This window comes from Globicephala melas, chromosome 15 (genome assembly GCF_963455315.2).
Source record: "Globicephala melas chromosome 15, mGloMel1.2, whole genome shotgun sequence".
NCBI classification, from domain to species: Eukaryota; Metazoa; Chordata; class Mammalia; order Artiodactyla; family Delphinidae; genus Globicephala; species Globicephala melas.
The window spans coordinates 40,672,796-40,695,425 of record NC_083328.1 but is presented as its reverse complement, the minus strand read 5'-3'; the positions used below and the strand labels follow the sequence as shown (position 1 = coordinate 40,695,425).

At 44.2% G+C, this 22,630-nt stretch overlaps 2 protein-coding genes across 2 annotated transcripts in view; one reads left to right on the top strand and one right to left on the bottom strand.

The window, feature by feature from the left end:
- CFAP61 (cilia and flagella associated protein 61) overlaps positions 1–22,630 on the bottom strand; it is a 256,224-nt gene that overhangs the window by 170,779 nt on the left and 62,815 nt on the right. The window contains exons 9-13 of the mRNA XM_060285108.1: positions 14,490–14,581; positions 8,648–8,722; positions 6,146–6,324; positions 4,653–4,692; positions 824–963 (exon numbers count right to left, since the gene is read on the bottom strand). Coding sequence (XP_060141091.1) covers positions 824–963; positions 4,653–4,692; positions 6,146–6,324; positions 8,648–8,722; positions 14,490–14,581 — 526 coding nt within the window. The remainder of the gene's footprint in view (positions 1–823; positions 964–4,652; positions 4,693–6,145; positions 6,325–8,647; positions 8,723–14,489; positions 14,582–22,630) is intronic.
- Positions 19,497–20,796, top strand: LOC115861541 (apoptosis inducing factor BLCAP-like). The gene has a single exon (XM_030872471.2). The coding sequence runs from the start codon at positions 19,760–19,762 to the stop codon at positions 20,021–20,023; it is 264 nt and encodes an 87-aa protein (XP_030728331.1). The 5' UTR covers positions 19,497–19,759; the 3' UTR covers positions 20,024–20,796.

Genomic DNA, 22,630 nt, shown 5'->3' with positions numbered 1-22,630 from the left:
AAAAAAAAAATCTTAATTTTTTTCTTCCATGTTCTAAAAAGACCTTCCCATCCTGAGGCACAATCAAGTTCAATCTTCACTCACACTCCTTGTCTAGAACTCAGCGTCCTTCCTCAGGAAAGCTTCCTCTGACTGGGCTGAATCTCCCAATGATACGTCTCCATAGTCCCACAGACCCACTGCTGGTACACCCATCGCAGATGCAGTTTTACTTTTACAAGAGTGTTTATAAGCTTTGAAAGGATGTGGGACAACCAGTAGGCTGTTCACTGCTGTATTCTCAGAATCTGGCCCAGAACCTAGCACTGTAGGTAACAGTTTCTAATTTTTAACTATTGCAATATCTACATTTAACTCTTCGATCACTTGGGAATCTATTTTACTGTAGAATATGAAGAACATTTCTGTCTTTATTTTGTCCCACCATTTACAAAATAATCCTTCCTTTTCTCACTGTAACAAAAATGCCATCATATACATCAGTCTATAATACCTTTACACACAGACACACGTTCAATTCTTACTCTATTGGGGTCTGCGGTGGGACTCTTTCTTGTGTTACCTTGTTCCAGCCATAGAAATGTCAACATGGCTATTGTTCTGACTATTTTGGAGTTAGATTATGCTCTAATATCTGACTAGACCAGCAACTTTCACCATGACTCTTCCCGTAAATGGACTGGTTAAAATCACTTGATCAAGTCCTCCGCCAATAAGACAATTTTAAAAATAAATCATTAAATTAAAATGTCACGGAGCTCCTGTTCCATTCTCTTTTTTAAATTTCATGGACTATCTTTTGGCCAAACGCGCATCTGCTTACTTGAGCAATCCTGCCCGATGGAAGACGTAGAGGTCCTGGTCCAGGGTGCAGTTGTTGAAGGGGACAATCTTCACGAAGTTCTGTATGAGGGCAAACTCAGGGGTGAGATGTGGCAGAGAAATGATGCAGAAGTTCTTGTCCTGGCGTGATTGGAGACCAGATACAAATCATTTATCACTAAACAAATTCCTGCCATAAAACACTAAATAGGAGTAAAATGTGTAAAGGAGATGGTATTCAAGTTAAAGATTCCTATCATTTGGAAAGTAATCAGAAAATTCAGGGGATAAGCAATTGCAAGAATATGGAGAAGGGCTTCCCTGGTGGCGCAGTGGTTGAGGGTCTGCCTGCTGATTCAGGGGACATGGGTTCGTGCCCCGGTTCGGGAAGATTCCACATTCCGTGGAGCAGCTGGGCCCATGAGCCATGGCCACTGAGTCTGCGCGTATGAAGCCTGTGCTCCGCAACGGGAGAGGCCACAATAGTGAGAGGAACGCATACCGCAAAAAAAAAAATAAATAAAGAATATGGAGAAAATATCTGTTTGACTGAAACCTGAATAAAGGCATATTGTGAATCATAGGACCCATTCAGCACAGCTCTTTTCCAGAAGTAGAGTTTTAAACTAAGGACGTTTGCATTTGCAAATTCACTTGTATCCAGGAGTGATGAGGCTGCTCAGTATCATGGCAAAGGCCCTGGGTTTACCAAGTAATGCTGCACCAGCCGCCAGCCGTGGGCCCCACCTCTGTGAGATGAGAGCGTGGTGCTCCAGGCCTTTTCTGCTCTAAAGTCCTGTGATTACACATCAATGGATGTCTGTGTATTTTATTAGGGCACAGTCCCACTTGGGTGATGAGATCTAAGGGCTGGTTAACCTGGGCAGTGGGATCTGCGTGTCCTGACCTGTATCTGTGCTGTCCAATATGCTGGCCAGGAGCTGAGTCTGGCCACCGAGCATTTGGAATGCGGCTAGTGAGACTGGGGAACCGAATTTTTAATTTTATTTCATTTGATTAAATTTACATTTCAAAACTGATACTTGGGAACCCTCCTACATTGTTGGTGGGGATGTAAATTGGTGCAGCCACTATGGAGAACATTATGGAGATTCCTCAAAAAAGTAAACAAACATAGAGCTACCATATGATCCAGCAATCCCACTCCTGGACACATACCCAGACAAAACTCTAATTCAAAAAGACACATGCACCTCAATGTTCACTGCAGCACTATTCACAATAGCCAAGACATAGAAAAAATCGAAATGTCCACTGACAGATGAATGGATAAAGGAGATGTGGTATATATACACAGTGGAATACTACTCAGCCATAAAAAAGAACAAAATAATGCCATTTGCAGCTACATGGATTGACCTAGATATTATCATACTAAGCGAAGTAAGTCAAAAAGAGAAAGACAAATATCAAGTGATATCACTTATACGTGGAATCTAAAACGTGACACAAATGAACCTATGTATGAAACAGAAACAGACTCACAGACATGGAGAACAGGCTTATGGTTGCCACAGGGAAGGGGGTGTGGGGGAAGGTTGGACAGGGAGTTTGGGGTTAGTAGATGCAAACTATTACATATGGAATGGATAAACAACAAGGTCCTACTGTATAGCACAGGGAACTACATTCAATATCCTATAATAAACCATAGTGGAAAAGAAAAAAATAATAAAATAAAAACTGATACTCAGTTCAGTTATTGGAAAAGTTTTATGTATGTTTAGAACAATTTGGGTATGTGAATCTACTCATTCAACTGTAAATTTTACAAAATCTAGAAGCAGAGTGAGGATTTCTGATGACAGTTTAGTGCTCGTATAGAGATGTGCCCTAAATGTAAAATACACATTGGATTTTAAAAACTGAGAAAATGGATGTACAAGATCTCATTAATACTTTGCATACTGATTACATATTAAAATCATTAAATTTTGGACATATTGCATTAAGTAAAATATATTATTAAAACTGATTTCACCTGTGTCTTTTTACTTTTTTTTTATAATGTGGCTGCTGGAACATTTAGAGTTTGTTGTCTATGGGACAGTGCTGCCATGGACTGTCTGTGCTCCTCACGTCCACCGTGACCCTCTGCCAGGTGCCTGCAGAAGCAGCTTGCTCTTCTCAGAGCTAATTTGTCCCTTTGGCATCTCACCTCCTCCTGAACCCTGTGAAGGCCTTGCCTGGGCAAATCCAAAACCCTGGACACATGTGCAACCCAAAGGAGTGAATCACTCTTTCACCTGATCTTCCTTCTTTCTAGCAAAACAACACAGTTCCTTCTGGGGAACTTGCGAGTCACGTTGTCAAAATACTCAAGCTGAAAATAAGGACCAAGTGCCAAGCCCTGGGGGGCTTCCTCTGGGAGAAATGAGTAATTCCTACCATATGATCCAGCAATCCCACTCCTGGACATATACCCAGACAAAACTCTAATTCAAAAAGACACATGCACCTCAATGTTCATCGCAGCACTATTCACAATAGCCAAGACATAGAAACAACCAAAATGTCCATTGAGAGATGAATGGATAAAGGAGATGTGGTATATATACACAATGGAATACTACTCAGCCATAAAAGAGAATGAACGTAATGAGTTGCTTCAACATGGATGGGAAGGATTAAGGATGAAGTAACGAAGGTATTTTGTTTCTGTCTCCCCATATCCTGAAATAATTAATTAAAAAGTAAACATGTCTTTTACTACCTTAAAGCCAGCATTGCTTTTGTAATAATACTGAAGATCTGTCTCTGCATGGACTTCAAAATAGGAATGAATTGAACTTACTGAATTTACTTTGGGGCATCTCGGAGGGAAGCCGGCTTTGCAAACCCTCCCTCAGGGTCATCTACAGTGTTTTATGAGCTTCAAAATTAATTCAAAAAAATTACGATGGAAAACATCATTGCCAAGTCTTCATCATCTTAACAAAATGAGGAAATACAATCTATGATCACATAGCTTTCAGGCAACAGAATTAAACCTATTTTGTTTTTTAGCCTTGGTATAAAGAACATCGAGGAAAAATAAAAAAATAGATAATTTGCCTGTAATTAGCTAACTGAAGAAGCATGGTTTTTGACTTGACTAAACTGATAGACCAGCCATGGAAAAAGTCATAAAACTCCAATTAAGGAACCTAAATTGTCTTCTTGCCCCACTTTCTTCCCTCCAATAAAGTGATGAGAGGTTGGTCAGAATCTCTATCCCTTGACGACCATGAAACAAAAGTGGAGGAGGTGGCCTGGACAACCTGAGATGGAGAACCTTGTTTGCACTTGTGTGCCTGCCTGGGGCCATCCACCAACCAACCGTAGAGGGTCAAGTCAATCCCATGTGTCAGGCGACACCAACCAGAAGATCAACTGCAAGTTCCCACTTTCCTACCCTCAGAAAAGCAATCTAATGGTGTCAGCATTCTTTGAGCCAAAGCAAACTATAAAGTAATACAACCGTCTAACTCACTTTAGAGTAATTCCTGACATTTTCATGTACTACCAGCATTCTATTCATGATTTGATTGTAATAAGACACTGATGAAGCAATCTCTAAAATAAATTATGCATTGAAAGAAAACTATTACAACAGCGTGACTGAAAAATTATTGAAAATGACAATCTTTTCTACTTTTAAGAGTTCAGGACATGTCATTCAACCTTTTTTTTCAGAACAGAGAAGTGGTTCCAACCTTAACATTCATAGCAGATTAAATGTTTGGACAATGAATATGGCATCCTACTATTTTATCATTTTTCTAGCTTATAAAATCAATTATATTACTCAAAATTCAACATGTACTTACAGGAAAAAGACTGAAAACAAAATTCATAAAGTCCAGTGACCTGTAAACAAGACAGTAAAAACTGTCAGTGCACATTTAAAAAGACCTATGGCTCTCCCCGCTTAGGCAGTGATTAGCCAACCAGTAACCAGAATTTGTGTCTAACTGAATAGTAATCAGCTGCAGAAGGCATAAGCTTCAAATGTCAGTAATGAAGTGTTTTTCTAGAACCAAAAGTACTATTATAGCAATTAAAAATCTCTACACATTCAAAAAGCAAGATAGTCATTCTGTGGACACGATCCCTCCCTTCCTTTTAGGAGGTGCTGCGGAGGAGACATGGGCATATTATAAGCTACTCTGATCTTTTTCTCTTTTATATGCAAAAGATTTTCTGACCAGCTGCAGGTGTATATTTATAGGCAAACCATAATGGGTCATCAAATGTTTGTTTGAAAATTCAAAAAGCACAATCTTATCCGAATGCACAGGGGAAAATAAATATACACGACAGATCTAGAAGGGTTTACAGGCTTTTTAGATGTCTACAATATAATTAGAATAAAAAGATTTCCCTTTTCAACCTTTCAATTGAATTTCAATTCCAAAGAAATCGAAAACTTGAAAGGATAAAAGTCCAAGAAAAGCATGGTTCTAAGGAAAGCTAGGAGAACGGGAATGTGATTAAATACATCCTCTAAAACGGGAGTGTCCAGCGGTGCTCTTGGTCATCTTAAAGATACTCTGGAAGCTTCCAGTCTATCAAAATGGGCCAGTCTTTCCTTTTCAACATTGTTCTGTGGACGGAATGGTGGACTATGTGGGCATCCCAAAGGGGCTGTGGAATCTCGGCACCGAGGGCAGGGGTCCAATCCAGACCACAGGGCGCAGCGAGCACTGAACACGGGGTTGTTCTGGAGGGACAGGAAGCCTCGTCTGCCCGGGACCAGACCTCCTACCTCTGGCAGCTGCCCTGGATTGTTGATGGGTGTCCTGCTAACACCCCTCTCAGATTGAGACTCCAGCCCCGATTCAGTGGGGAGCATAAAGCAAGGGACAAAGCCATCATCGTGGCCTGGCCTGGCCCCCCGCCGTCAGCTCAGGAATAGGGTAGAGGGTAGAGTGAGAAGCCTGGCCTGTGACTGGGGTATCTACTAAGTCCTAGATCAAGCCACACTGAAAATCGGTCCCACCACTGGATTATCCTTTCTTACGTGAGGCAATTATTCCATTTTTCCAAAGCCAGTTTCAGCTGGATTTTCTATTGCTTGCAACTAAAAGACTCCAGACAAGCAGCAACCTAAACCCAAAGTCCCCCCAAAATGCAAACTCTAGAGAATGGGGAACAGCATGTGGCTGAGGAAGGGATGATTTTCCAGACCCTGGGCAGCCCAGTTCTGTGGGTCTGACCCAAATTTTATGGGCTGGAGTCTGGAAGTGCGGCTTCCAGTGTTGGGCCACCAAGGCCAGGAGAAGGTCTTCGCACGGCAGACACACTGGAGACCAGCGCTTACCTTGCTTCGTACTTCTCGTCAATACAAAACAGCTGGATGCAGAAGGCAGTGGAGGCGCCCTTGTAGATGGGGCGGAAGTTGCTCGTCTCTTCGGGCAGAGAGATGGATACTGAGCTCGTGTTGCTGATGCAGTAATCCGTGTAATCCACACTGTACTCCTGACTGAGTTTTTCTGCGTCCTACAGCAAGGAGAGAGGAGGAACTGAACTGGGAATCCTATTTATTTTCTACCATTTAATGGGCTAGTGGCTGCCTTGTCTCCACAGGACACTGTTCCCAGGACAGATGTGACTGCCTCACCTGAAACAAACCGCCCCGAGCCAGGCCCGGTTTTAAGGAGGTGTTCTTAGTGAGATTTCAAAATTGTTGAGGATGGAAACAAGTTCTCGCGCGAAGGTCAGAAAATGAACGGTCTCAGTTGGTCTTTGATACAGGATCCATATTTTAACTGCATCCCTGGATAGAGGTTAGAGCATGGGACTACTACATGCGTATTAATTCCATATAAGCAAAACACCTCTGTCCCCAGTTTTCCTTGTGATTTTGTGCTACAAGAATTTTTGGATCTTGGGACTGTTCCGGTGGTTTGCTAGTGAGGGGGAGCCCCGGGAGCCAATTGCCCGGAGCCACCTGGAGAGTCAGTGCTGAGTCCTGTCAGGTCTCATTCATCGAAGGAGGTGTTACAGCTCAGTGAGAGGAACATGATTCACTCCGAGATCCTCTCGGAGTTCTTTGAAATTGAAGTAATGCGTGCGTATGGTAAAAAGTAAACTAATATTAGCATTACAAGGTTATAAAGAAAGTCAGGAGCCTCCTACTCCCCCATTGACGAGCATTTTCAACTTTTTCCTTTCTTTTGGCCTTTACCTCTATATTTCTGAGTACTATTATGCTGGTGTCTGTATTTGGAGAACAGGGCGGGAGGACAGGGCAGGGGTTCCTCCACGTGAAATGGAGAAACCCACTGATCCGTCTGTTCTCTGTATTTCCCCATCGCACAGCCTCGCACCGTGCACTGGATTTGGAGCTGCTTCTGCTTGACCCTTCAGAGAACGATCACCTGGTCCTTTCACTTGGGGGGTAGTTGACAAGCTAAATGTCCTCTGCAGGGAATCTATTGTCCCCAACACCACCTGGCAGACTGTCACACAGAGCCCTCGCCCCACCTTCTGCAGAAGCCCCAGGGCCCGGGCTCTTTGTGGGCACACGTGGAGAATCCCTCCTCATCACGGTGCCCGGCCTCCACCTTCCCCAGCTGTGAAGAGCCAGTGCAGACCCCGCCATCGATTTCCTTCTTTCTAAACACCTTTAAAGTGCTCGTGTTCCAATATCTCCTCTCCCAGTCTTCTTGTCTGTGTGGATTTGTGCCCTTATTCTTCCCTTATGGTTATTTCAGTGGTTTTTTCCAGAAAGGAGAGGAGATAAACATGGGAGATCAATCCTCCTTGTTGACCCGGATACCCTCTGGGATGCCAGTGCATCTAATGCAGTATGGACCACCCTGACCCCCTCCACATCCTTGTTTGGGTCCCTAAAGGAATGGCTACCCTCTTAGAAATACTGGAGAGAGATTGCTCCCCTCTGCTGCGTGCCCTGAGGAGTGGACACCCTAATGTGGGTTCCCCAGAAGCAAAAGGAGCTAAGTTCACACAGGGAGCGATGCCAGGAAATTCTGTGAGGCTAGTGGGCGAGTGAGGAGGGAAGAGAAGGACCCCAACGCGGCACAATGAACAAGTGGGTTATTGTCAATCCCGCCAAGACCTCGGGGAGATGTGGAGAGCACTCCTGGGAGCCATCCTACCCAAAAGGCAGAGGAGCTGGGGGCTGATTCTCCAACTGCCCCTGGAGGTGGCGACCTGCCTGCAGGAATAGCCCCAGGGAAAGAGCAGGCACTGAAACCCCCATCCTCAGGGTGCTGGGGGGTGAGCAGTGCCAGAGGAGCTGGTAGGGGACCTGCAGCACATGCCAATGTGAGGCTCGGAAAGCGGACCTGTGCCCGCCTGGGGCCCACTCCTTCCAGAAGCATGTCCCGCTCCTGGCAGCTGGTGGAAGATGCTACCACCCCTTGGCCTGAATCTGTAACAGGAGGAAGCAGTTCCTGGAACCAGAGATGCGTGTGAATGACACATCAGACACATAAGTGTGTACATGGACGTACTCTACGTAGAGCAGGAGAAAACTCCTACAGACGTTTGCCCCTCCAAAATGTTTTCTCTCTAGACAATGGGAAGAACAGAAAGATTCTATTTACTGAAATGGTTGCAAATTATTGATGTAGAAAGTGTAACTTCTAGGACCAAGCTGTGCAAGGGATATAGAATAAAGGTCTCATGACAGTGGAGTGAGAGTTCACCGAGGAAGGCTTTGTGGAGCAGGTTCTGAGTAAGGAGGTGGCTCTGAACTGGGAAAGAAGGCGGGAGGCCTGGCGAGGAAAGCGCACGAAGACGCAGGTGGAGAGGAGTGAGCCGCACTGGCCCCCTGAAGGGCCCTCGCAAGCCCTACCTCCGCTTCACTAGCGTTTCCACTTTGGACTGGTGATAAAGCTTCCTCCATTGCGGCTTCTTCTGTGCTTTTTCTCTGCAAAAGACAAAGGCAAGACATGAGAATAAATCAACACCCACAGTGGTTCAGAGCTCGAGCTCTGTATGAGCTGCCTGGGTCAGATCCTGGCCTCCCTTCTTACAGGGCATGTGGCGTTGGGAAAGTGAGGGATCCCCAGTTTCCTCATCTGTACAAAGGGGCTAAGAGCAGCACCTACCTCATAAGGTTGTCCTGAGGATAAAATAAGGACAGGTGGATGGAGAGATGCTTAGCATCTCCTGACTCTCTGTAGATGTTAGTTATTCCTCCTTTATTCTTATTCTTCTGTGTAACTTAAAAGATGCACTAGGGCTTTTTAAAAAACTGCTTTATTGAGGTATAGTTGACATACAGTAAACAGCATATATTTAAAGTGTAGCTTCTGAAAAGTTTTGACCTATAGGTACCTATAAAAATATCACCACGATAAAAATAATGAACATATACATCACTCCCCAAAGCTTCTGTGTTTCTGTATGGCTCTTCCTCCCACCCGGGGCCACTCTGCCAACCACAGGCAAACAATGATCTGCTCTTTGTCACTGTAGATTATATGCTGAGTATCTAGAAAGATCTAGATCTTTCTAGATCTAGAAATAGAAAGATAAATAGAAAGATAAACAGAAAGATCTATTTCTGGATCTTCTATTCTGTTCCGTTCATCTATTTGTTGACCTTGACATCATTACCACACTGTCTCAGTTACAAAAACCTTATAATAAATCTTGAAGTCAGTAGCATTAGACCTACAACCTTGTTCTCTTTCCATAGTTTCTTTGTGCTAGGTCCTTCCCACTTCCTCATGAATTTTGAAATCACTTTTTCAATTTCTCTAAAAATTCCTCCTGAAATTTTGACTGTATTTCATTGATCAATCAACAACTTGACAATATCGAGTCCTCGAAATTATGTACAGGGGATATCTCTCCATTTATTTAGGTCTTATTTCATTTCTCTCAGAAATGTTTTGTAGTTTTTAGCATACACAAAATACTTAAATCTGACAACATCTTTTGTCAGATTTAAGTATTCTGTGTATTTGTACTGTTGTAAATGGTAGTTATTTAAATTTCTGATTGTTCATTGCCATTATACAGAGATAAAAGTGAACTTTGCATGTTAATTTTGTGTATATTCTTTTGATTCTTTTCTTGTCTTTTTTCACTGGCTTGAACCGCCAGAATAATTCTGAATAGAAGTGGTGAGAACTGACATTCTTGTTTTGTTTCTGACCTTGGCGGAAAAGCACTCAGTCTTTTACCAAGGATGATGTTAGCTATAGGTTTTTCAACGATAACCTCTATCAAATTGAAGAAGTTCTCTTCTACTCCTAATTTTCTGAGAGTTTTTATGAGGAATGAATGTGAATTTTCAGACACCTTTCCTGCATTTATGAGATAAACATATAAGTACTCTTTTTTAGAATGTTAATGTGGTGAATTACATTGATTTGCTTATGTTAAACCAACCTTGCATTCTCAGAATAAAGCCTACTTGATCATGACATTGTCCTTTTAATATATTGGTTCAATTTATTAAAGGTTTTATTTGAATTTTTCCATCGATGTTTATGAGAGCTGTTGATTTGAAGTTTTATTTCCCTGTGATGTCTTTTGTTAGGAAAGAACATACTTTAGATGACCTGAATCCTTTTAAATTTATTGAGACTTCTTTTCTAGCTTGAAATATGATCTAACTTGGTAACTATTCCATGTGGATATGGGAAAGTGTATTCTGCCGTTGTTGGGTAGAGTTAGGTCAAATTGGTCAATAGTATTCTTAAAATCTTCTACATTCTTACTGATTTACTGTCTACTCGTTCTATCAATGATTAAGGAAGGGATATTGAAATCTCCAAATATAGTTGTTTGTTTATTTATTTATTTATTTGTCTTTGCAGTTCTATCAATTTTTGCTTCATGTGTTTTGAAGTTCTACTATTAGGTGCATAAATATTTAGGATCGTTATGTCCTCTTGACCTTTGTTATCCCTGGTAATATTCCCTTTTCTGAAATCCACTTTGTCTGAAATGAATAAAGCTACTCCAGCTTTCTTTTGATTAGTGTTACCATGATGTATCTATTTGCATGTTTTTCATCTGAACCTATTGTATCTACTCAAAGTGCATTTTTTTTTTTGTAATTCACATGTAACTGTTTTGCTTTTTAATCCAAACTATATCTGATTTATACATTCTTTAATTGGGATATTTAGACCATTTTACATTTAATGTAATCATTGATGTGGTTAGGTTTAAGTCTGTTATCTTGCTGTTTGTTTTCTATTTGTCCTATCTGTTCTTTATTCCCCTTTTCCTCTCTTTTTGCCTTCTTTTGGAGTCATTGTATACTTTTATGATTCCACTTCACCTCTTTGTAGGCTTATTAGATATAACTTTCTGAATTTGACTTGTAACTTTCATGTTCTTCTAGTTTATAGTATACATCTTTAAGTCTATCTTCAGGTGATATAATATCACTTCAGGTGTAGTATAAGGACCCTAAAATAGGGTTCTTACATTGTGCCCTCTGGCCTTTGTGCTGTTCTTGTCAGATGTTTTTACACATGTTGAAAGCGCCACACTATGTTGTTTTTATTTTATTTAGGCCGTCAACTATCTTTTAAAGAGATATAAATAATAAAAGCAAAATCTTACACATTTACCCATTTAGTTACCATTTCCAGTGTTCATCACCCTCTGTGTAGATCCAGATTTCCATCTGGCATCATTTTCCTTCTGCCTGAAGGACTTCCTTTCACATTTCTTGTAGTTGGGTCTACTGGTAATGAATTCTTTCCCCTTTTCTGCGTAGGCAGAGTCTTTATTTCACCTTTATTTTTGAAAGATATTCAATGGGTGTAAAGTTCTCGGTTGACAGTTTATTTTCTTCCAGTTCCTTAAAGATGTGACTCCACCGTCTTTTTTGCTCACGTTGTTTCCAACAAGAAATCTGCTGCCATCCTTATCTTTGGGTCTCTGTTCCCAACTTGTCCTTTTTTCTTCTCCCTCTGGGTACTTTTAAGATTTTCTTTTTATGGCTGGTTTTCCACTATTTGATTATGATGGGCTTTGGTATAGTTTTCTTCATGTTTCTTGTGCTTGTTATTGGTTGAGCTTGTGTCTGTGGGTTTACTGTTTTCATAAAATTTGGAATTTTTAAGTCATTATTTCTTCAAATATTTTTTCCAACCTCTTTCTCCTCTTCTTTATGAATTCCAATTACACGCATATTAGGTACTTAAAGTTATCCCACAGCTCATTGATACATTGATTTTTTTTTTTAATTCTCATTTCTGTTTCACTAATCCCTTTCTCTACAATGTCTAATCTGTGGTTAATCCTTCCAGTGTATTTTTCATCTCATGAATTGTAGTTTTAATCTCTAAAAGGTTTATTTGGGGTGTTTTTACAGGCATACGTTGGAGGTATTGCAGGTTCATATTCCAGGTTCATTCACCACAATAAAGTGAATATTGCAATAAAGCAAGTCATATGAATTTTTGGTTTCCCAGTACATATAAAAGTTATGTTATACTATACTGTAGGACATTAAGTGTGCAAAAGCATTATGTCTTTAAGAAAAAAAAAAATCCAAACATTGTGGATTTAATCTACTTGGGTGTTGGATAATTTTGTATTCCTACAAATATTCTTGAACTTTGTTCTGGGACTCAAATGACTTGGAAGCAGTTTGTTGCTTTTGGATCTTGCTCTAAAGATTTGTTAGATAGGACTGGAGCAGTGCTCTCTCCAGAGCTAATTATTCCTCGCTACTGATGCAGTACCCTTCTGTGCATTCTCCCAATGCCTTGTGAGTCACAGGGTTCCCTGGTCTGGCTGATGGAACACGCACTATTCCCAGCCTTGTATGAGCTCTGTGCACTGTTAATGCTAATCCTTTTAGGAAGTTCTTTCCTCAGCCTGATCTTCAGTAGTTTTGAAGATCAGGTTGATGTGCATGTGCACACCAGTACTCAGCACGTGCAGATCAGTACTCAGCTGAATACCCAAGAGTGACCCTCGCTGGCGTCAACCATCTCTCTGTACAGCTCTCTCCTCTCTGGTACTCTGTCCTGCAAAACTTAGTGGCTTTAGTCTCCATGGACATACCACTTGGCTTCTGTGGTTCCTCCTGTCCTGTGCCGTGGTCAGGGACTCTCTCAAAGGAGGAGGCCACGATGTTTGGAGGGCTTACTTGGCTTGTTTCCCACCTCCCAGGCATCACTCTCCTTTGTTACCTGATGAGAAGTGTCTTAAAAACTTATTTCATATACTTTGGCCATTTTTTTTTTGTTTTTTTTCAGGCAGGAAAGTAAATCTAGCCATCTTTGCCAGAAGCAGAAATCCCTCACGCTAAGTTCTTTCTATTAATTCCATTCATCAGCTTCATTTCCCGCAATCTTGTCCATGCCAAACAACCTTCTTTAAAAGCTTCAGGTGTCCCTCGTGCCCTCTTCTGGGATGTTTTCCACCCTCATTTCCACATACTGAATTAGGAGGCTTTCCTCTTCCCACCGTGCACCACCTCCTGAAGGCTGTGGCTGTGTTTTGGTCTCGCGAACGCCCTCAGCACCTAGCAGAGAGCCTGGCCATTGTGAGCGTCCAACCCCTGTGCAGAGAATAAATCAGCCCTCGAAATACAAGAGCCACCCAGCTACAGGTTGGGTCCTTTTGTGGTTTGGGGTATAAGAAGGCATTTTCCATAGAGACAATGTGAAAATGCAGCAGGACGAGCCATGTGGCCTAATGCTAAGATAAAGGTGTTCCCTGACTCCTCTTCTTCCCAAGATCTTCTTTGTATGAGCTGATGGGCAGGGGGAATGTTATTTTGTCCAAGATTGGAAAGGAGAAAAAAAGAAGAGCTGGGGGCTGGAGTCCAAGAAGCAATGGCACTGCACCAGCCCCCGTCCTGGCCTCAGGTGGACGGAACAGTCAGGAGGACCAGAAGCAGAAGGGCCCATGCAGTGAAACGCGTGCTGGGACTCTTGGCCACACGCAGTGCTGATGCAGGGCCAGGCCGCCAATCGTGGCCTAGAGGTAAGCCCGTTCATTCTCTCAGCCCCCTTGGTGAGGCCAGTTCCAGAGGACACAAGGGACATGCGCTGAGGTCCTGCAGGAGCAGGTGAGGACCCAGAGCCCAGTCAATATGGGCGTTTGTATTTCTGTGAACCATCAGTGGTCAGAGGGTGGCAGAGATGGAACAATGGCTGGATCCCCAGGCCCATCCCCCAAATCCTATGTCCTCTATTACATGGCTGACTGTGGCCTCCTTCAGTGGGGGTATGCCCCCCTTTAGGTCAGGGTGGCAGCACTCACAGAGCAGGAGGGTGTGAGAGGGGCCCCTGCTGAAGCCAGGCTGGGCCAGTGGGCCAGGCGCAATCCAGGGAGCTGTGGCAGGTGGTTCTAGAGCCTGCAGGGCCCAGTGGGGCAGGAAGGAAAATGCGGCCTCATTTGAGTCTGTGGACAGGGTGAGCTTTCTAACCGCCTTTAAGCGAGCTGCTTTACCCACATCAGCCTCCTGAAGCCAGGGGATGAGTGAGAAGGCAGGGGGAGAAGGGATGGGGCTCCATCCTGAGCTGGATTCTTGAGGGTGCTGTGAGGCTGATTTGTTACAAACACGCAGCCTGTTTCCTCCCCGCCCTTGTCCCCCAGATCTTAATGTCAGTGAGACCTTTCCCTTCTCGGGAGTGACTCCAGTGCCAGGAACACCCCTGACCCCGATGGCACAAGCAGCACCAGGCTGGGGGGATGATCTCCGTTACCTGGATGCTCTCCTCGGCCTCCGGGGAGACAGCTTCCTGCGGCTCCTTGACTATTTGCTGGCATTCCTGGCTGCTGCTCCTGAGCTCGGCGCCTTTCAGAGAAAAAGGGACAAGAGGACAGAAAAGAGATGGTGAATATCTGCAGAGCACAGGACATTGGAGGCAGCGTGGTCACGTGTTTCTAAGCTGCAGCATATCTGAAGGATTATATTGCTGAGGGCAGAGCCGCGAGGTGGGGAGAACAGGGTCTTTGCAGCCCACTCGGATTCTGACCTCTCTGTGCCTCCATCCGCACAGGATGGGGGTCCAGTGATACGTGGCCCGACGGAGCTGTAGACATAAACCGAGGCCAGGATGGGGCTGGGCTGGGCTGCCCCCCAGGAGGCCCTCGAACCTGCCAGAGACCGAGCTCCGTGATCCTTTCATGGGAGCCCCTTTGAAGTTTGTAAACAACTGATTATCAACCTCCTGGATGGCAGGCTTTGAAATGATTTTAAGGCAGAATATGAAAAAGACCACATCGGCTATGTCAGTGCTCTCAGAACACAGAGATTAGCACAAGGGCTGCTTTCCCCGTGCTGGGAAATACTGTGAACAGGCATCTGACAGAGGCCACGATGTTAACTTTTCTACTTTCTAAGCAAGACCTGGAGCTAACTTTGCATTATTGTTTTAATATGTTCTGGAAAGTCAATAATCGGAGTAGTGTTCATATATTTACCATTCACCAAAAACTAAAGTAGAAAAAACTTTTTTCCCATTTTGTCTGAAAAGTTCTTTTGCCCCTCCCTTTCTTCCTTCTCCTTCTGCTGTCTTTTCTTTTCCTTGTTCCTGTCTGTCTTTCTCCCCACCCACCGCCTTCCACTGTCTCACTCTCTCCCTCCCACCCTCCCCCGCTCTCTCGCCACCCCCGGCCCCTCCTTTCTTGTTCACTCTGTGTCTGCTCCACTGGGACTCTTAGCCCTCACACCTGCTTGCAGCCTTTCGGCCTTAGCTCAGAGCAGCCCTAGGATGCTCTTGCCCAGGGGCTGCCCCTCCTCAGAATTGTCCACACATACACAGGAGGGACCCAGGACCTGCTGGAGGTCCCAGATACTGGGCTGCCAGTGGGGCCTGCTGCCATGTCTTTTTGTTTCTAAGCATCACAGCAGACGTGGTGGCGTCAGAGGCAGCCTATCCTCTCCGCATCCTCCTCTCCCACTGCATTCGTTCCTGCAGCAACAGCCAGTGCAACGGCCCCTGCAGATGCCTCTCAACCCCAAATTCCCACTTACTCATGCCTTATACCTGCTTCTGGAAAAGATGCAGGCAAATGAAGTAGAATGAAATTCTAAGAGAAGAATCAGATGCCCAGGGAGGTGTAAAGGGCAGAGACGAAGAGGCATATAACGTTGAAGGTACAATGAGAGAATGGCACCCCAGCAGAGCAAGTGGCTCTTCTGGGTGGAGAGCAAATGACATGAGAGGGGACAAAGCACTCAGAATCGCTCTTCTGAAGAACGACGCTTTGGGGAGAATGAAACCTAGCGAGTCTCTAGCACCTGGATACGTCCTGCTCCCTGCAAAACTTTCCAGATCGTTTGTACAGTGTTTCCAGTGTTCTCACAACAGCAAGACTAGAGTGCTTTTCAGGTTAATTCAGCTTGTTATTAAGATACAACATGTAGGGCTTCCCTGGTGGCACAGTGGTTGAGAGTCCGCCTGCGGATGCAGGGGACACGGGTTCGTGCCCCGGTCCGGGAAGATCCAACATGCCGCAGAGCGGCTGGGCCCGTGAGCCATGGCCACTGGGCCTGCGCGTCTGGAGCCTGTGCTCTGCAATGGGAGAGGCCACAACAGTGAGAGGCCCGTGTACCGCAAAAAAAAAAAAAAAGACACAACATGTATACGGCACAGTGCATGAATCTCTACCTGTATGTACCGCACGTTAACAACCCCTTAAATGAATATTAAAGCTTTTCCAGGGCCCAGAAGTTTCCCTCACCTGCTGTCCAGCCAACACACCTCTTAAAGGTAGCTGCTGGCCTGACTTCTACCATCACTGATTCGTTTTGCTCAGCAGCAAAGTTTTTGAATCAAAAACAAACAAACGTTATCAATAACTCCCTATTAAGTTGCACTATTTTAAAAATAATCTTTTCTTATATTAAGTTTTAAATTTGAAGAACTACCAAAACCACTGTTGAGTTTAAAAGAAAACTAGACTTTCCTTGTGCATTTATTTTATTGAAGTATAGTTGATTTGTAATGTTGTGTTAGTTTCAGGTGTGCAGCAAAGTGATTCAGTTTTATGTATATATGTATATGTATATGTGTGTGTGTGTGTATATATATATTCTTTTTCAGATTCTTTTCCATTATAGGTTATCACAAAATACTGAGTATAACTTCCAGGGCTATACAGTAGGTCCTTGTTGTTTATGTATTTAATATACTTTATGATTAGGACAAAATTACTAAAAAGCCAGAAATTTCAGAGACTGAATTAGATTTGCAGTGAACAGTTCATCCTGGAGCCCTCACCGTCTGACAGGCTGATGTTCACAAGACAATTACCAACGACAACGACTAACTGTCTGGGCTAAAGTGTCGTGGGCGTTGCCATTTATTAAGAAGCAGCTGCCCTGCTTGTCCCCAGAGGTGGCTGCATTTCAGAACTGGGCAAGGTGATGCCACGTCCCTCCTTCCTGTGTCTCTAGGGTTTTGTGGGGTTTAATTAATTAATTAATGTTCTTAATGTGCCCTGAGATCCTCAGATGTGAGGTGCTGTCCTAGCAAAAACTCAAGGCAGCGGTATTATATAACACACAGCTAGAAACACGACTGAGGTTGCAAATTTAAGTGTTTTTTTTTTTTTTTATTTGCGGTACGCGGGCCTCTCACTGTTGTGGCCTCTCCCGTTGCGGAGCACAGGCTCCGGACACGCAGGCCCAGCGGCCATGGCTCACGGGCCCAGCCACTCCGCAGCATGTGGGATCTTCCTGAACCGGGGCACGAACCCGTGTCCCCTGCACCCGCAGGCGGACTCTCAACCACTGCGCCACCAGGGAAGCCCCTTAACTGTTATTTTATTGCTTACACCACCTAAATAGCTTGGTAGTCACGAACTAGGGCTTTATTCTAGTGGGAGCGAAGGCATCGTTTACTAGCACTTCCTCTCTCAGTCAGATTGCTACCCTGAGGCGGGGTTACCATGAAGCAAATAAAGCTGGAGGTCCAGGTTCCTCCCAAGGCACAGCACCCACTATTGCATTCCTAATTTTGTATTATTTTTCTTAAAGAGAGCTCCCAAATTGTATAGACCCAAGATCTGTGTCTGCCTTGCTCTTTAACAGAAATAATACAGAGGAAAAGCTAAATAATACATTGTGAAGGCTTTAGGAAAAAGTAGCAGTATACAATCTGGTGGGTTTTGACATTTTTTAAAAATAGTGATCAAAAATTCTAACAAGGTTTTTTTGTGAAATGAAATAAAGTGATTCTAAAAGAGCAAATATGGAAGAACAGCTAGTCAACAAAATTTTAAGAAATAACAACAAAGAGTGGGCCATATTTTCTAATGAATATTAAGACATATTATATTATTGATACTATGTATAAAATAGACAACTGATGGGAACATACTGTATAGCACAGGGAACTCTACCTAATGCACTGTGGTAACCTAAATGTGAGGGAAGTCCAAAAGGGAGGGGATATCTGTATGTGTATGGCTGATGCATTTTGTTGTGTAGTGGAGGCTAACACAATGTTGTAAAGCAACCATACTCCAATAAAAATTAATTTAAAAAATAACTATTGGGCTTCCCTGGTGGCGCAGTGGTTGAGAGTCCGCCTGCCGATGCAGGGGACACGGGTTCGTGCCCCGGTCCGGGAAGATCCCACATGCCGCGGAGCGGCTGGGCCCGTGAGCCATGGCCACTGAGCCTGCGCGTCCGGAGCCTGTGCTCCGCAACGGGAGAGGCCACAACAGTGAGAGGCCCGCGTACCGCAAAAAAAAAAAAAACAAACAAACAGAAAAACAAAAAACTATTTAATCACATAATCCCAAAATAAAAATGGAGATACTTTTCTTAAAAAAAAAAGACATATTATAAAGCCATAGTTATTAAAACAGAGGGTTATTGGGAGTAGGAACAGAACAGAAGGCAATCCAGAAAAGAGCCAGATAATTATGAAATGTTCATATATGTTAAAGGTAGCATTGGTGCGGGAAGAATAAACTGTACAATAAGTAGTGCTAACCATAAGGAAAACAATTCATTTGGGCCCCTATTTCATACAATACACAAAGATCATTTGCAGATATATTAACAGCTTAAAGTTTTTTAAATACTTTTAAGTTACGAGAAGAAAATATAGGAGAACATCTCTATCTTGGGGGCGGAGAAACCCTTCCTTAAAAATGTAGAAGGCAGAAGTCATAAAAAAAATATTGACATGCTAGACACCATAAGAATTTAAAAGTTCTGTCTGTCAAAAGAACCCCCTATTTTTTAAATAAGTAGATACATGGAGAAGATATTTGCAACACACATGATAGACCAACAATTGAATTCTAGGGAAAGAGGAAAAAAACCACAGTAGGCAGAGGAAATGAATGGACAGAAAATGCAAATGACCAATAAACACACAGAAAGTGTCCAACCTCAGTAATAGAGAAATGATGTTAAAACAATATCTCCTTTCACAGCTATCATACTGGCAAAAGTTAAAAATGCTGACAACACTAAATCCTGGAAACTAGGAGAGGCTCTGGAGGAAGGCCACTGCTATGGCCATGTTTGGTGGCAATGTATTTCCAGGCCCAACAAGAACGATTCTGGGAATATAGCCTGTGGAAACTCTTGCAAGGGGCCCAGGGATACGTGTGCAAGGATAGTTATTGCAGCACAGTTTGCAATAACAAAATAGTGGAAACAATTTAAATTTCCATCTAGGGACAAATGTGGCCCATTCCATACAGTGGAATCCTACCCAGAAGATAAAAGGAGGGTCGCAGCTTCCTGCGGCGTCGGAGGCGAGTTGAGGTGGAGGCAGGCTGCGGCTGCGAAGGCGTCAGCAGTGGCGGCGGCGCCATGGCAGGACTCGCAGGATCCCTGCTGCCTTGGTGATCCCGGGCAGACAGCCAGAGACCACAGCGGCTCAGCTCCTGGAGAGCGAGGGTTGAAGAAAGCAGAGGGCAGCCGCCCGCACCCACTGGCTCCCATTAGGTCGGTTCCTGCAGCAGTGCCCGGTGGCCTTGGCAAAGGCCCTGTCCAGCAGAGATCATGTATTGCCTCCAGTGGCTGCTGCCCGTCTTCCTCATCCCCAAGCCCCTCAACCCTGCCCTGTGGTTCAGCCACTCCATGTTCATGGGCTTCTACCTGCTCAGCTTCCTCCTGGAACGGAAGCCTTGCACAATTTGTGCCTTGGTTTTCCTGGCAGCCCTGTTCCTCATCTGCTATAGCTGCTGGAGAAACTGTTTCCTGTACCACTGCTCCGATTCCCCGCTTCCGGAATCGGCACATGACCCTGGCGTTGTGGGCACCTAACAGCCAGCCCGGTTAGCTTTCCAAGGAAGCAGAAGACGGGAGGGGAGGCATTGACATAAGTCATAAAGCATTGGAGTTTCAAATCCCGCGGCCCTGTGGGAGCCACATTCCTAATGGCGCCTTTTTGGCCTGTGACGTTTTATCCTTATAATGTGAATAATAGCACTGACCGGTGCTTTTATCGTAGAGTCCTGTAGTCGTGGGTGGTCTTGTGGTTGTGTGTGTTCTGTCCCCATCTTGGCCCCTGACTGGCAGGATGGCCACCCCCCTCGCCTCATTCCCACGAGGAGCCTGCACCCATCCTGGTCAACTGCCCCAGCATGATCCGGGCAGATAAAATGCCAGTCTCATTGTCACCTCTGTGACCCTTCCTTGTCAGAGTGTTACTGACTCCTCCGTCCCTCTCTTGGCTTCCTGTTAGTTCTCTTTAGCCCTTTCCTTTTTTGGGGAGCACCTGTCCAAGACAGGGCTCAGTTTTGCACTTATCTCGAATATAAAGAGATTGCTGATGCCCGAGAGCCTCGCTTTTTCATTCTTCTTCCCTGGCCGGCAGGCTAGACAGAATTGTGTCTTGACTGCTGTCCACAAATCTTCAGTATTTTCCCCACTTCATTTTGAAGGAAGAAGTAACAGATACATGTTGCTCTTTCACCTGGGGGTCTGGGCTCCTGCTCAGCAGCCCAGCTTCGCTTCCTCTGCCCTTCCTCCTGCCTTTCTCAACTGTCGCAAGGAGGGGGCCTCATTTTGTCTCCCATGCATGCTCTGCAGGATTGATGTGTTTACGTAGATCTAGCAGTCCCCAGCCGAGTGAATGGGAGAGTACTTGTGTGTTTCATAACAGCCACGATCCCCTGATAGGTGTTTGGATATTTTTTGGTGTGGTGTGCCGTGCACGTGCGTGTGTGTATACGTACGTGTACAAGTACATGTGTAAATCCTTTTTAAAGAAGCTTTATCGAACGTATTGTGATTTTGAGGTGTAGCAATAGCTAGCTTGTAGGGGCCGCTACAGTTGGTATTTAGTCTGGGGATTGCAGAGTGACCAGCACACTGGACTCCGAGGTGGTTCAGACGAGACAGAGGGGAGCGGTGGCCATCGTGCCAGGAGCTTCTCCGGTCCTGCGCGTATAGACTGTATACGTTACGAAGAATACACGGGAAGACTTTGTGACTGCCACTTGCTTTTTTCTTTTTCTGCACTTCAGTAAAAGTGTTGGCAAATGAGACTGTCTCCTGGCCCCTGCCCGCTGGGGATCAGCATGGTTGTCCTTCCAGTCTAAACCATCCATCTTTCTCTTGCCTGAAGGGGGAGGGAGGTGGGCCAGGCAGAGGACAGAACTGGAGGCAGTCCATCTATGTAATGGGACTGCGGGGCCACACTTGTGGAACATTTGGACTGCTATTCTGGAGCTTTTATTTCTGGTGTGTTCATTGCACAGCGTTTGAAATGTTTAATAAACCTTTATAAACTTAAAAAAAAAAAGGAGGGTCGCAGACCTAGGCTTATCAACGTTATTAGATCTCAAAGAGCTGAGTGAAGAAGCAAATTTCAGAACGTCCCATACCCAAAAGGTGCCATTTATGTAAAAAATACTGCCACGGGCTTCCCTGGTGGCGCAGTGGTTGAGAATCCACCTGCCAATGCAGGGGACACGGGTTCGATCCCCGGTCCGGGAAGATCCCACATGCCGCGGAGCAACTAAGCCCATGCACCACAACTACTGAGCCTGTGCTCTAGAGCCCACGAGCCACAACGGCTGAGCCCACGTGCTGCAACTACTGAAAGCCCACGCGCCTAGAGCCCGTGCTCTGCAACAAGAGAAGCCACTGCAATGAGAAGCCCACGCATCACATGGAAGAGTAGCCCCTGCTTGCTGCAAATAGAGAACGCATGTGCACAGCAATGAAGACACAACGCAGCCAAAATAAATAAATAAATAAAATTAATTTTAAAAACAAAAAAACCCTCAAAAAACAAAAACACTGCCACAAGATGGTAGTGGTTTTTTTCTGTGAATACGTGCATAAAAAGAGGTCTGGATGGATGCATGCTAACAACAATGGCCACTTCTGGGGATGAGAGAGAGAACCAGGCTTGGCCACTGACCAAAGGGAATTCAACTTTTACTGCATTACCCTAACTTTTTAAAGGAGGACAGTTTCGTGTATTATTAACACAATTAAGATTCCCCCCAAAATGTCTAATTATAAAAGTAAATTTCTATCTTCAGAATATTACAAAATGATCATTTTGTTTAGTATTTTAATATTATGATTTCAGAAAAGACTGACAAATGAATTTAAGCCACTCAGCTCTAAGAAGAGGAAAGATTAGAGGTTCGCGTTAAATCATTCATTCAACGGAAGTTCAGTGGAGAACGGGGAGTTGAGGGCACTCTAGAGGTACTGCGAAGTACATAATGAATCAGATGTAGTCCTTACTCTAAGAGGCTCACAAGTAATTAGGGTGTGAGTGCACCCCCCAACCCCCCCCCCCACCTCTAATGATCTTGCAGTGTGAAAGTTGCTAAAGCAGAGGTAGGAACAAAGCACAGTGTGTGTTCACTTATTTATTCATTCTTTCATTTAAAAATTTATATTTTACAC